General features: G+C 31.1%; 2 protein-coding genes and 1 non-coding gene across 3 annotated transcripts in view; 2 read left to right on the plus strand and 1 right to left on the minus strand.

Moving 5' to 3' along the window:
• The window catches only part of LOC106716930 (solute carrier family 41 member 1), a 51,081-nt gene extending 45,823 nt beyond the window's left edge, over window positions 1-5,258 (minus strand). The window contains exon 1 of the mRNA XM_014510612.2: window positions 5,064-5,258. The gene's annotated coding sequence lies outside the window, so the exon portion shown is untranslated. The remainder of the gene's footprint in view (window positions 1-5,063) is intronic.
• Trnal-aag lies at window positions 1,998-2,079 on the plus strand. The gene has a single exon. It is a non-coding gene; the product is annotated as a tRNA-Leu (tRNA).
• Window positions 5,259-7,465: 2,207 nt separating the features above from the next.
• Window positions 7,466-14,177, plus strand: LOC106716637. Its single transcript, XM_045683716.1, has 8 exons — window positions 7,466-7,585; window positions 7,660-7,790; window positions 8,125-8,235; window positions 8,476-9,181; window positions 9,810-9,987; window positions 11,363-11,554; window positions 13,160-13,267; window positions 13,766-14,177. The coding sequence occupies exons 1-8, from the start codon at window positions 7,552-7,554 to the stop codon at window positions 14,034-14,036; spliced, it is 1,731 nt and encodes a 576-aa protein (XP_045539672.1). The 5' UTR covers window positions 7,466-7,551; the 3' UTR covers window positions 14,037-14,177.
• Window positions 14,178-15,987: the final 1,810 nt, after the last annotated feature.

A 15,987-nucleotide genomic window follows, 5' to 3' on the forward strand; every position in this document is an offset into this window, starting at 1 on the left:
TTAGTTAGAAATTGTCTTCAAGTATTATTAAACAATTGCAAGTATCAAGAAATATGTCACGGTTTAGAACAAACACACTTTACAATCGTTATTAATGATTACTAAATAAATAATGATGTGACGCAAATAGAGGAATCTATAGCTTTTAATCTTTTGAATCGAAACGATATCATTTTGATATAAAATAGTTGCCTTCTGTTTGTTGAATTGCCGAGAGTTTCCACTGCCGAACTTATACAAAACAACTTGGTTTTTTTTCAATAACAATTCGATTGGTACTTGGGTAGATCCCTCTATGGGGACGTATAGTAGGCTGATGACAAACTCGAAAAAAACATTCTTGAATATGGACACGCTGTATGTGTGGCGATGTTAATTGTACTTTGTTTTTTAAGGACTACTTGTGCATGCTGAAATAAACGTTTATTATTATTATTATTGTAACATCCTCGTCAACTAACTGTATGACGCTGAGGGGCTCGGAGCCTACCTACAGTTAGGGTGACTAGGCCATAGTCAACCACGCTGGCCCAGTTGTTTTTAGTACAGGTTGATTATTTGCAGTTTTACCATATATAGTTGTTTATTCTAAGGTTTGACCGAAGTTCGTACTGTATTATATTGCTATACTAGCTGTCGCCCGCGACTCCGTCCGTTAGCAGTTAAAAAAAACGTAAAAGGGCTATGAAAAATAGATTATATATATCAGGTATTTGCTGATTTATTTTAATATCATACAATTGAATCTTGATTGATAAAAATAGTTAAACTATTTTATTCTGTTACACTTAGTGAGAATATAATGAGAAATAAAAATAATTTGGTGTACAATATTTTCAAATACACACCCATATACCAATGTCATCAAGTAAACTGTACAATGTGTAATAAGTCAGGATTCCGTGAACGGTAGACTGATATATCATTTCAGTAAAGCTGGGACTTAGCAGAAATACCTGCTAGAGTTAGGAACGATGACCAAGAATTAAATTTAGGTAACAGTTGCTTTAGAAGTTAAATGGGTCCAAAGTTGTGAAGCAAGCTTTCATCATCTCCCTGTAATTCCACTATATGTGAGGATGGCGTAGAAAAATAGAAGTTATGTGTTTTTGGTTCATAAAACTATATACTTAATAATCATCATCATCAGCTCACAACACGTCTCCACCGAGGGGCTCGGAGCCTACCCTAAGTAAGGAGTGACTAGGCCATAGTCATCCACGCTGGCCCGGTACATGTTGGTTGACTTCTTACATATCTTTGAATTTCTTCTCAGATATGTGCAGGTTGCTTCACGATGTTTTTCTTCACCGTAAGAATGACGGATAAATGTAAATATGTAAAATCGAAATGATATATGGCGAGATTCGAACCTAGGACCTGCAGATTACAGGTCAAGTGCTTAACCCCTGAGCTACAGACGCTCATATATAATAATGACACTTAAAAATAAAAAAGATATTGAATTTGCATAACAATACTGGCAATAAATGATTAAGCAACAATAATATCAGTAAATGAACCAATAGTCATTGCTATTATTAATCATTAAATGATTCAAACTGTGATTAATATGACGAATTAATTATTTGCAATGATACGATTTTGTGACGAAAACAAAAATAATTTTCCGTTCGATAGAAACAAATAACTTAATTTGTTGGTTTTTAGTTTCATCGAAAAACAATTATATATATATTCTCTATTTCTAACGATAGATGGCGCTGTAACGCTATGAGAAATTAAATTTATTTTTTTTACCTGTTTTTATTTCTTTTTTGTCAAGTCAAATTGTTATTTAAAGGCATTAAATTTTCCTTTTAAATAATTTTGATAGTACAGTTTGCTTTTAATTTTTTTTTTTTTGAATATGTTTAGTTAATTACGAATTAAGAAAACAAAACTTGGTCCATGTTTTAATTTCCAAGTTTTATATTGCTAGGTTAAAAGCTTCAGTGCATTTTAGTTTCTAACTAATTTTCAATAGAAGGTCATGTGGTAGCGTGGCCGAGCGGTCTAAGGCGCTGGTTTAAGGCACCAGTCTCTTCGGAGGCGTGGGTTCGAATCCCACCGCTGCCAAACTCTTTTTTCTCATCTTCCAAACATTCAATTAGTTTCACACTAACTTCACACATTTTATTACACTTAATTGAAGATTATGCTTCTGATAAAATACTTAAAGATTCTATCGATAAAGATATCGTTTGTTAATGTTTGACGTAGTTTTTGAGTTATGTTCACTTTTATCATTTCTTGCGTAAAAAGGATTTGGCATGATGAGAAATTTAAAAAATTTTAAGTTTTACGAATATGATATATAGTCTATACTAATTAATATTACAAAGAGGATGTTTGTTTGTTTGCATTAATTTGAAAAATTCTGTCACATAGGCTATTTATTACTAGATTTTTTAATTCCTCGCAAACGAAATCGCAGGCAACCGATAAATGAAAATAAAAATGATTTTAAATTGTATTTCACTCGCATAGTATTAACAAAGCTGGCTTAAACTATGAATTCTTTAAGACTTGAGACATTACGATTTCATATTATATTATAACAAGATTTATAAGTTAAATATATATTGAATACTTTTGTAATTCGTCAGTGAATTTCTAACAATTATAATGATTTGTTACAAAACTATGCAGATAAAGGCACTATTGGAAAACCGATGACTTCAATGTTTAAAAAAAATGTTACATATATAGCGGATATATGTTTCAATAAAATAATCATAATATATAATAATGTACACCTTCTTATCTAATATATAAAATTCTCGTGTCACAGTTTTCGTTCCCGTACTCCTCCGAAACGGCTTGACCGATTCTCATGAAATTTTGTGAGCATATTCAGTAGGTCTGAGAATCGACCAACATCTATTTTTCATTTTTTATTTTTTTTAACTGCGCGCGGACGGAGTCGCGGGCGACAGCTAGTCTATATATATAAAAGAAAGTCGTGTTAGTTACACTATTTATAACTCAAGAACGGCTGAATCGATTTGACTGAAAATTGGTGGGCAGATAGCTTAGAACCAGGAAACGGACATAGGATAATTTTTACCCCATTTTGTATTTTTTATTTCGCGCGGACGGAGTCGCGGGTAAAAGCTAGTGGTTTCTATTAGAAAAGTAAACAATGTTTTAACTATTTATTTTCTTATTAGGAAAGGATGAGAAGGGGAAGTGGATTTGGCGGAAGAGGGGTCGCATAGGAAGGAGAAATATCCTCTTTCTGTGTGTCCCCTTCTCCGTTGATTAAAGGTAGGCAACGCATCTGCATTTGCGGATGTCTATGGGCAACGGTCGCCTCGCTACTGTGGCGAATCCAGGTGACCGTTTGCTTGTTTGCCACCTTATAATATAAAAAAATTAACTGGGTTTCTGAGACGAAACTGTCGAGATTTTGGTCTCAGAAACCAATGGTAATTCGAGCACTTTGAAAAGAATAATCGTAAATTTCTTATGACAAATGACGATAACATAAACGTGGTTGTTCACTGTCAACAATCTGATAAATGTGTTTTTCTACAGGTGCGTCTTCAGCAGAAAACGTATGCATTTTTATCGACCTCCACTTATAAGTATTTATAAAAATTACGATAAAACTCTTGGACTATTTATAATACTGCTTTTACCTATTTAATTTAGAAAAAAAAAAACAATAAATTATTACACCTAGGTCAAATAGTATAATTAACATTTTAATTGTTAATAAATCGGTTTGTAATCATCTTAAATTGCTTTAAGTGTTGCGTTTATGATTAAAAATGTTTATAAGAAAGATCTATTAAGATAATGTCGATACCGTCAAGGTTAACACAAGGACTAGGGACTTCACCTCATTTAGTAATTGAAGATGAAAGTAGGTATTACATACTAGCTTTTGTCCGTGATTTTACGCGTATTGTAACTGTTTATTTTTTCATGAAAATTCTAATTTTGTACATTTGCCATAAATCTTTCAGCTGGATGGATCTCAATGAAATTTGCTATAGATGTAGAACACAGTCTGGAAGAATATATAGGCATTTTTTTTAAATTCCACGCGGACGGAGTTGCGGGCGCCAGCTAGTATTATAATATGCCAAAAAGGATGTACGTATCAAAACTTTGTGCGTGCGTATTTCTTGATAATAAACAAAGATTTTTTTTTTTTTTTTTTTTAATAGATCCATCCTCAAGGGTTTTGAGCAAGTTAAAAGTAAAATTGACATAACGTTTAACCACTTAATTTATGTATTAACAAGATTTTAATCACGTAAAACAGTTATATCAATAATTGAACATAAAAATCGCATGTCACATATGTTGTAATTATTATCACCATCATTTAAGATCGGATTAAATTATTTCGAAATTATTTTTTATTCTACATAAAATATGATTGAAATTTGAAAATTTGTCTGTTCTTTAGCACAAAATCGTAATACTTGTGCATTTTTTGTGAAAGAGAAAAAATCTCGTAGTTATGATAATTAAATTACAGTACTTATTTTCAGAATATTTCGTATGATTTTTTATTAATCAGATTGTGTTTCGTTAAATTTTTTCATATTTTATGCCTCATGCACTTCTGCACTTCTACGGTAAAGAAATTAACGCTTAGCTTACCTTAGCTTAGTTAATATTGTATTGGTTTCTGTGGGTTCAAAATTGTATTAAATGTTAAAAACATACAGATAAATCAAATACTATATCGATTTATGTAACACATGCAAAACATTAAAGACAAATGTGTAACATTTCATAACATTTGAGTTCTCCACCAGATTTAATATAGGTACCACGTGTTTATCAAAGGTCATAAGACACTCAGTCCAGATATTGATTTTCACACTACAGAGAGGAATAATTTAGAAAAAAATTTAGATTATAGATAAAAAAAAAAAATGTGCAAGGAACGAAAAACAAAAATCAATTTAGTCTACACACAACATCCACTAATCGCTTCTATACAAAGCACAATTTATGCATTCCACGTCGAAAATAAATTCATAACACTAAAAAGGCTTTACTAAACGTCTAATACACTTTTTTTTACGCAACTCACTCACCATTACATGGCTGAATTCACTAAATTCCCGTCCACACACCACAAACACTGACGTCAGACTGCCTAAAGTCTTTCAAATTTGGAAGACACGGACATTCGATTTTTGAAAAACAGCTGAGACCAATACTAAAAGGCCTCCGTCGCCCTTCGCAATGCACTGACAAACAGACGAATAGAGGACACCGCTGTAGAACAATAGGTCTTTTATAACTGGCCAATTAACTTTCGAAGCTTACCGTAATTAAATTTAAAATTCTTAAAAAACCTTATTAAAAACGAAATTAAAGTGAAATATTTTAATGTATAATTTCACAATATCATTGAAAACGAGTGCCGCAATCGCGTATATTGTGATTTATTTTTGTAAAATGGACGCCATTTTCTAGGTTTTCCCGCGCATGCGCGACATTAACTTTTTAAGGGCAAGGGTGAATAGTGAAATCGGACATAAATAAACGAGTCCGCACAAACGTAAATCTATTTTTAGATACGTAAACATTTTGATTGTCTGTCGATCCCTAGTTATATTTAAATTGCATTGAGTACCATTTATTATTCTCAAATATATAGTAGTCGCGTTATCACAACGATATTTTTCCAACGTTTTATTTGTCAATTTTCTATAAATCATTAAATAGCTGAACGCTTTTTCATTAATATTTTAGATCTTTAATTGAAAAAAATTATGACATTCTCAATGAAAAATCTTTATGTTTTCATAGACAGCTTAGGACTTCAAGTGGTCGAAGTCTCACTCACAGAAAAATACGAAGTGTCTACGCGAGTATTAGGATAATTAAAGGAACTTTGTCTTGTCTAACAGAATGACTTGTACACACATATATTTATTACCCACTAAATACCATCTCTCTATGGTATGGTTAGCTGTAAGAGAACTCTTTTAGAGTTAAGCTCATCAATACTTCACCGCATTTCTAATGTAATATTTCAAAAATTATATTGTGTACAAAGCTTAAATAAAAACAAAACGTTCACTGACCTACATAGGTCTTGCTTTGTCATGAGTTGACACTTTAAAATACTTAAAAAACAAGCGCAATCGCCGAAACAGAAAACTATTATATTTCTGTTATTTATAAAGATACTTTCATCTCTAGTGTTGGCAAACAATAGTCTTGTAAGATGCTTTTATTCTTAACCCACATTGACATAAAGGGTTTTGTATAATACAGGCTTTTAGTACACGTAATAGAAAACTTATACGTGCATGAATTTTCACCGAGGATTATTTAACTGTTCCTTTTAGGTTTATTAATGTGAAAAAGTTTCTTTGTTTTTCTTTTAAGAAACAAGCAAATTATATAAAAAACTAGCTGTCTCTAACGACTCCGTCCGCGCGGAATAAAAAATAAAACTTAATAAATAGTCTATGTGTTCTTCCAGACTATGTTCAACATCTGTGCCAAATTTCATGAAGTTCCTTTGAGCCGTTCTGGAGATATCTTCTACATTCATCTGTCCCTAAATCCATCCATCCATCTAAACATTCGTTTTTATAATATTAGTAACATTGGTAAGATAGATTTTTATTAACCGGTAAGGTTCATAAATAGCCTAATTTATTTACGACTACTTATAAATTGCTGGAGTTCTATAGAAACTGTCTCGTACGAAAAGAATTAAATCTTTTACTTTATTTCTGTCATATGATCGTTTGACGTAAATTAAACAATCAAATAATTATTTTTATTTAACAGTTTTAACTAATCATAATTTACATGAATGGTCACTTTTTATTTATTTTATTTACGATTTGTTTACGTTTATAATGTGACTGAATATGAATTACTTACAAATGGTCCCTTGTTATCCAAAAGCAATCTACAATCTAGATCTTTACCCAGATGTGTCTTAGATTCGATTAAAATATGTCGAACGCGCTACTTTTTTCTTCAGCTTCTAAGTTTCCTTCTTTCATTATATATCTCAGAATTTTAACGATTATATCTAAATATAACTAACCCTATAAACAAGAAAACTGGAAAGTAATCATACAATTTATTATTCTAGATTTTTTTGCAAAAGTAAAAATAATGTGAAAACGGTATCTGCCATCTGTTGACGCTAATCAATAAACAATAGTAATAGTGATCAAGCAAGTTTAAGTTGATAAATTGTTTAAATTAAAAATGATAATTCCAATTGTGCTTTAAATCTGATGATTCTTCCTACAGAGTTCGATTTTAAAATACCTTTTTTATCCAGAGAATTAGAAATAAAAGACCCTGCTAAAAATAGACACGTTACAATTTTTTAATCTTAATTTTTATTAATATGGCTACATTTTAAGTTATCAAATCGCTCATTGGTCGATCACAGTTGTCAGTTGTCATTTAAAATGTCAGTTGTCAAACTTTTAAAAATAAAAGTCGGGTAACGGCTTTTATATGTTTAAAAATTATTTATATAAATTTCAATCGAAATATTTAGTAATTTGCAACTGAAACAAACAACAACATAAACATTTCATGATGGACACCAAAATGCAAAATAGTAGAAATCGTAAGTACTTTTAACATATTTAATAATCCAAACTTACCCATATAATGTTCATAATTTAAATAACAAATTTCCAGGTTTTCTAAAGTTATCATTGAAGAAAAATCATGTAAACGGTATGAAAGCTGCTAGGAATCTAAATCAAAGCACAGATATTATCATTCTTGACGAATCATTCGATAGATTACAAATGGAATTCAAAAATAATGTAAGTGTACCATTATTTTTATGTCTTAAAATCAGAACACTAGAAACGTATAAAGTAAACTGCAATAGTCATAATATTTAAGCTTTTGCTCTGCTGTCAAATTTTTTGTACAGGGTAATGTTTTATTGCCTGAAGCCTAAATAGCTTGAGAAATTACATTGATGCATATAAATGTCGTGTAAAACTACTGCATCAAATTAAGTATTTTTTATCATGTTTAAACACTCCTAAATAGAACTTGAGAGCAATACTACAAAATCTTCACATAAAAGAAATTTTCATCTTCTGTTATAACTTTTACAAAAGGAAATTGATATTTTTATTTTTTCTCTAGATATCGCCAAAGAAGATATATTCTCCAATTATAATAAACGACTCATGTGAACTGTTTGATGAAGAGTTACCTAAAATAGACCTTAAGACAGAACCAAGTAAGACAGGAAATGTAAGTATTATCTGAGGCTTTAATTGATTTTTTTTTAAACAGCAATTGGCCAGTAGCATTTACTAAAATAATATAATGAGAAATGCCCATAGACATCGGCACTAATCTAAAGTCTTACAAATGAATATGATATGTCCCTTTTCCCCTCATCCTCTTGCCATAACTACGTCTCCTTCTCATTTCTTCCTTATTGCTAAGCTTCAGAACTTATGTAATTTTCTAATACGTATTTTATCATAGATTTTAAATTCAACAAAAGAAGAAATGTCAACACCATTGAAAGAATCTAGACCTAGCTTTGACGGTTGGTCACCAACTCAGAACATTGTATGCGCTACACCGAAACAAGAAACAATACCATCTACACCCAAAGATATTGCGAATGAGTCTTTGGAAGAGTGTTCAATGAAAAAAATTCACCAATCACAAAAGAAATTACTCGATGACTTATACGGTGATGCCTGGAAAAGTATTCCATCGCTTCTCAAAACATTGAAAAAAGAAAAACACAATCTCATACCTAAAAAACTTTTTGACGACGATGCTGACAACATAATAAGTGAAAAAGCAAGTACACGTAAGGAAATAAAACAAAACAAATTACTATATTTAACAGAGTCTGAGAAAAAGGTTAACAAAGAATTGAATAATACGGATAAGAAAGGTAAAAAGAAATTGTACACAGAAGTTGTACCAAATACACCTGAACCGAAAACAAAGAAGAAAGAAAAAAATGTTAATACATCTCAGAAAAAATTAAAAAGTTTATCTGTGACAGAATTAGTGCAAGTTATGAATAATGATGTTGATAATTTGACAAAGAAAGTTGAAAATATAAGTGTAACTAAGAAAGTTGAAAATATAAGTGTAACTAAGAAAGTTGAAAATGCCAGTACACCATCAGTTGAACTAATTAATAGACTTAGTTTTTTTGCATCGTTAGCAGGTAAGAGATTTGACTTATTTTATTTTGGCTATATTTGTAACACATGTTTATTTTGGTATTTGAATATATCCAAAAACTTGCTGTCTCCTGCAACTCGGTCTAAAAAACACTTAATTAGTAGCCTATGTATTCCTACTGACTATGCTCTACCTGTATGTTAAGGAATATATGTTGAGGTTTTCTGGAGATACCTTCTAACAAACATCCATCCATCCATCCATCAATTTATCTAAGCGTTTTCATTTGTAATAAGTAGAATTGCAATGTGAACTCATAATAGGTTCTGCTGTTAAATTGTTTTTTTTTACCCTTAACAGTTTGCTTATAAATTTACTAAAGTTGATATAATTTAGTATTTTTTCAAATATATTTTTAATTTTTTATGTATAATAATTTCTTAAAATATTATCATAAGCAGTGAGATTTCATCGCTAGCATTGAAAAGGCTCCAAAACTACTAAACCAATGACATAGGCTAGATCTATTGATAGATTTTTTTTAATTCCGCGCAGACGAAGACGGATGCAACTGTTAGTTAAATATAAATCCATTCCGGACAATTAAAATTTATTATTTTATCTATCATTTAATAATTAAGAAATTAGTATAAGTTGATTAATTTTTCCAGACAATGTGCCATCATGGAGATGTCATCCGGAAGCTATACAATATCAAGACAGTTACAAGTCATTACGTGAACAACTCACCCGAAGACTGTTCCTTGACTTCAATAAAGTCATATTTGACAATGTGTTGGACGCAGATTTACCAATCATATGGGATACTAAGCTTAGGAGTACTGCGGGGTGAGATGAAACATTTCTTATGTTTGCAATATTCACAAAATGAATATTTTTTTTTATTAAATTATTAATCATGAGATTCTGAGACCAAAATTTCCGTTTTTTTATATCATAAGGTGGCAAACGAGCAAACGACCACCTGGATTCGCCGCAATAGCGAGGCGACCGTTGCCCATAGACATCCGCAAATGCAGATGCGTTGCCTACCTTTAATCAACGGAGAAGGGGACGCACAGAAAGAGGATATTTCTCCTTCCTATGCGTCCCCTCTTCCGCCAAATCCACTTCCCTTTCCCATTCTTTCCTATAAAGAAAAGGATGGGAAGAGAAAGACGACAAAAATTAGGCCTCCGGTACCACACTCATCAGACTGTCCGCGGAATTGCTTCCACTTCACGCCTGTCTTCTGTGTGGTCGTGGTATTTCACTGAGCGAGGGCAATTCGTGCACCCAACAAATATTGTTGTTGCGGGATCTACCACTGTTAAAAATATTGTTCTCTCTGTTTTGTCAAAAATTATGAGAGAGAAGGTGATATGTTTTATACAGAGATTTTGATCTCAGAAACCAATGGTAAGTGTTATGTTTGTATTGTTGTTTTAACAGTTTTTGTAATGATTTTTCGAGAAGAGTACTATTCTGGTGTTCTACCTGAATCTGGGACACAATTTTTTGGGAATGTCTCAGAAAAAAAGCGTGAACCTACATCATCTTATCTTATCTTAATATATATAAATCTCGTGTCACAATGTTTGTCCTCAATGGACTCCTAAACCACTTAACCGATTATAATAAAATTCACACACCATGTGCAGTTCGATCCAACTTGAGAGATAGGATAGTTTAAATCTCAAATTATAGTCGCAATATTAATTTATTGCTAATTATTTGTCTGTTATTATTTGACAGTCACAATTATCTGTTAACTCCAAATGATTCTAACAGATGTCGATACCTTTCGACTGGGTTGAGTAAGTAATCAATAGATGGCGCTGCTATGGTAAATCTACGAATGTGTCATAGAAGCTTATTAACTGCGCGCGGACGGAGTCGCGGCCGACAGCTAGTATATATATAAAAGAAAGTTGTGTTAGTTACACTATTTATAACTCAAGATCGGTCGAACTGATTTAGCTGAAAATTGACGGGGAGGTAGCTTCGAACTAGGAGACGGACATAGGAACTTTTTTATCTTGTGTGCATTTTTTTATTCCGCGCGGACGAACTTTACTTTTAACATATATGTTAAATTACATAAAGATCTGTTGAGGCGTTCCGGAGATACCTTCAAACAAACATCCATCTAAACATTCGTATTTATAATATTATTTAGATTAGGTTTTCAGTTGACTTGATACATTGAATTTGTTATTTCCAGTACAACAACAAACAGACTACTGAAGACAGCGCGAGGTGATCGTATCCGCACATCCTGCATCAAGTTATCTCTCAAAGTGGTGGACACTCCTCAGCGGCTGCGAGACACATTGGTACATGAGCTGTGCCACGCAGCCACCTGGCTCATTGATGGAGAACTGAGAGCTGGTCATGGACCACTCTGGAAGAAATGGTCAGTTAAATACCATTAAAAGTTTACTATCATGTTAATTAGATTTTTATTTAGTACTAAAACTAGCTCTTACCCGCGACTCCGTCCGCGCGGAATAAAAAAATAGAAAACGGTGTAAAAATTATCCTATGTCCGTTTCCTGGTTCTAAGCTACCTGCCCACCAATTTTCAGTCAAATCGATTCAGCCGTTCTTGAGTTATAAATAGTGTAACTAACACGACTTTCTTTTATATATGAGCCGTTTATTTTGAAAGTGACCTAACTCCGTTTTTCAATTTTTGGCCGGTTACCATTGTTACATGTACAACTTCATGTTATTTATCAGTGAAGCACTTCAGATTGCTTAAATTCTGAGAAAATACGATACATTTTTTACACATAAGTTTTCCGAATAAATTGAACAACCGAGCCGTGTAGTTTGAAAGTGGCCCAACTCCATTTATACATTACATCAACTTATTGTTTCATGCATCTTAAAACATATTAAAAAATTAAGAAGTGAAAAACCCATCATAGCTTACAGTGACATGTGCACCGGGCAAAATAGAAACATTAAAGTAGCTTTAATGTGGTTGAAAATTGTCCAAGCTTTGGATAATAATGTAGAAATTATAGATCATAAATTTTTAATACCAGGACATTCGTTTTTACCAAATTTTAGAGATTTTGCCGTGGTAGAAATGGCATTAAAAAAAATAATTTACTGTACGTTCCCCAAGATTATTACAAGATTATGAAAAAGTCGGAAGAGTAATAATTTTATTCTAAATGAAATGAGACAGGAAGATTTTGTATCGACAAATTTATTAGAAGACGCAATTTTTAAAAGAGTAAAAAATTCTGATGGAGAATCAGTAAACTGGTTAAGAATATGTTGAATGCGTTTTGTCAGAAATGAACCATATAAAAATTTTTAAAAGACATCCATGAATGAAAATGAAAACTTTAAAGTTCTGAATTTATTACCACGTCGGGGTAGTCTAGTAAATTGTTTTGTAATAAATTTATGTTTGTAATTTTCTATGTTCTGTTATTAAAAAATGTTTTGAGTCGCATAAATTATGTTTCCGAAGTGTGTTCAACATATGCAAAACAAATTCCGTATTCTTTTTTTTTCAATTTGACACATCTTAAATTATGTTGAATGGACTTGGGCACCTTCAAATTTTATAATGAATGTGGCTGTTAATTTTGAAAGTGGCCCAACTCCATTCTTGATAAGAAAAAGCACGTTATTTATTTAATAATTGCCACTATTTTAACAGGAACTTTAAATTTAACATCCTTAGATACGCTTAAGCAGTATGACTCCTTAGTATCTTATACGTATATTTTTAAATTCATTGAAACGCAAAACATTCAATATCTCGATTTGGAGTTAAATGGAGTTAGGCCACTTTCAAAATAAGCGGCTCATATAAAAAATTAACATTTTTAAACTATTTGTTTCAAAATTCAACCGATAGATGGCGCATTCATTAAAGCAACAGTTATTCTGGTGTTTTGGTTTTTAAATTTAAGTTACTTTGTTACTGTTTTTTTTTTGTCTTTTACTGTTAATTTAAGCCGTTCATTTCATTTCAAATTAACGTTTTTTTTTTCAGGGCGACGCGAGCTTTGAAGCTGTTACCGGAGCTGGGTGAGATCTCGCGATGTCACGACATGGAGATATACTTCAAGTATTGTTATAAATGTACCAAATGTGGATACAGGTTTGTTTTACATTGGTTTTTTTTTGTGAATTTTAAGAAGATGTACGCATCTGGTTTAGTATTTACAAAATTTTAATTCATATAAATTAATTATTATCACTAATCAGTTTTAGTTTTTCAAATGATTGGGTAAGAAATAATCGTATTAAGAACGGAAGTACTGTTGAGGGTAGTCTCACAAAAGTTTTTGTAAGGTATATGCTGCTGCTCAGGCAGTCTCTTTCCATCCATCATCACAGAACGTCTAACATTTAGTTTATTTACGAGCTGTTTGATTTTATACTATTTTAAGACTATTTAGAAGTAACTTCGGGTGACTATAAAGGTAGAGGAAGACCAAAGAAAGTATGGATGGATTGTGTGAAAGAGGATATGCGTAAGAAGGGGGTAAATTCAGATATGAAGGCTGATAGAAATGTATGGAGGAATACATACTGTGCCGACCCTACATAGGGATAAGAGCAGGTTGATGATGATAAATAATTTTCTAACTTCCAGCATAAAACGTCACTCGAAATCAATTGATATAACAAAGAAATGTTGCGGTTATTGTCACGGCGCTTTTGAGATTATTGTCAATAAAAAAAACAAAGATGGCGTAGTCGTTTCAACTCCAGCAAGAAAAACTGGTCCTAATGGATTCGCTTTGTATGTTAAAGAAAATTATGGGACTTTAAAAGATGGAACAAAATCACATGCAGAAGTTATGAAGTTATTAGGTGAACAATTCTCAGCTAAGAAAAAGAAAAATGAAGATTTTGATATATGACATTGTAAATTTGAGATTATTGACTTGGCAATTATGCAAATTTAACCCAAATGGGGGCAGGTACCCTTGAAAGTACCAAAAAATTGTTAATTTTTGACACATTTCACGATTAGATGTTAAAAATGGTAGTTATAGTACTTGACATTTGAGTTGGCACATCTGAAACAAGAGTACTGTACTACGCGACGTGCCAACTCAATTGTGAATACAAAAATGACTAAATCAAATAATGTTTATTTGAAATCATTTTTAAATTACTGCAGAATTAAGTGACTTGGAGTTTATGGAATTCCATAAGTTATTTTTCCATCATTCCACAGATGAATAACGTTTTATTTCTTTGTATTCTCAAAGAATAAAAGGAATGTCATTTATGCCACTTTTTTTGACAATGGAAACCTAACATATATAACATTTTCAAATTACAATTGACACAAAACTATTGTTTTCATGTGGCTTTTAATACAAATAGTTCTTTATGAATGTAATTTATTTGTAAAAAGTTGATATCAAAAGGTTTCTTGTTATTATTGACTTAATTAATATGTTAATTTGAAAAATGTTTACTTTGATTTGATATAAAACAGGTTTGTATATTTGTACTTGATATTTATAATTTTATTTTTAATTTAAGAAGTATTTATTTATTTAGGATTTATTTTAGGACATTTGTAACTACAGTCAAAACCGTTTATAGCGACATCGTTTAGAACAACATATCGGTTAAATTGACCAAAATCAAAGGTCCTGGCTGAATGTTATATACATATCTTTCCTATTAATACCTATCACCGGTTGTTACAACTATCGGTTTTTACGACTCAATATGAGTAGTCCCTTCGATGTCGTTATAACAGATTTTGACTGTAGTTACAATTATGTTTTGTTTTCGACTTTATATTTATAAATGTATTTGTTTCAAAATGTTTTGTAAATAAATCAAATTTACTGTAAAAAAATATTATATAATTAGATAAGGCAATGAATGTCTCAAGAACAAATTATTTGTTTCGTATATGATTTGGATAAAAAAATGAATAATAGCGCCATCTATTGTCAAGTGGAAGTTTCATGTTTTAATTAACCAAATAATTTCATTTTTCGTCAACAGATGGCATAAATCTTAGTATTCGAAGGCGTTAGACAAATTCCTTGTAAATTTTAAGTGTGGAATAAAGAATATACAAAAATTTAGTAGTAGTTTATTTTTTAGTATTAAAAATGTTTTATAGATTTTGTAGTTGAAAATTTTGATAAATTTGTATGAAATTTGAATGATTTAAATTTGTAAATATTTACACTTGTTTGTATATATAATGACGTAATATATTTAAATTTAATATACATTATTTTGTGTGTAATAATTTACTATTTATATTATGGATTAATAAAGAAGGAAAGACTATAAACTAATTGGAAAAGCCAACCCCACCACCATGTGGGATACGAGCTAGGCAGAGAGAGAGAGAGAGAAAGAAGGAAAGACTATTTAAAAATCATGTGTTTCTAGACTGTATTCGTATCGCTAAGACAATGGGAAGAAAATTGGTAAAACAATTAATTTAGATTTATTTTAATTTTAGTTTTGTATAACTTTAGTTTTTTTTAGTTTATTCCAGACGTCACTAATTAAAATTACATTATCATTGTAAATTAAAAAAAAATATTGTACAACTTTAAAAACCGAAATAAAGATTTATTTTATTTAACTTTCTGGTATTTATCTATATATAAAAATGAATCCCTATATCCCTTGGTCACGTCATCACGCGCAAACAGCTGGACGGATTTCACTTTTTTTTGTTGTGTTTGTTATTGTCAGAAGGTTCTTATGACAAAAATAAAATTAGATGGATGGATGGATAATGTTTGTTTGAAGGTATCTCTAGAAAGGCTTAATGGATCTTAATGAAATTTGGTATAAATATAAATAAGGTATAAAATATAGTCC

This window comes from Papilio machaon, chromosome 23, assembly GCF_912999745.1.
Source record: "Papilio machaon chromosome 23, ilPapMach1.1, whole genome shotgun sequence".
NCBI lineage: Eukaryota > Metazoa > Arthropoda > Insecta > Lepidoptera > Papilionidae > Papilio > Papilio machaon.

What these genes read in the sequence shown, in the direction of transcription:
- LOC106716637 (XM_045683716.1), top strand. Translation starts at nt 7,552, where the DNA reads ATGATGGACACCAAAATGCAAAATAGTAGAAATC. An exon ending in AATGCAAAATAGTAGAAATC is followed by an intron (nt 7,586 to 7,659) that starts GTAAGTACTTTT and finishes ACAAATTTCCAG; the next exon opens with GTTTTCTAAAGTTATCATTG. An exon ending in TTTTTTTGCATCGTTAGCAG is followed by an intron (nt 9,182 to 9,809) that starts GTAAGAGATTTG and finishes TAATTTTTCCAG; the next exon opens with ACAATGTGCCATCATGGAGA.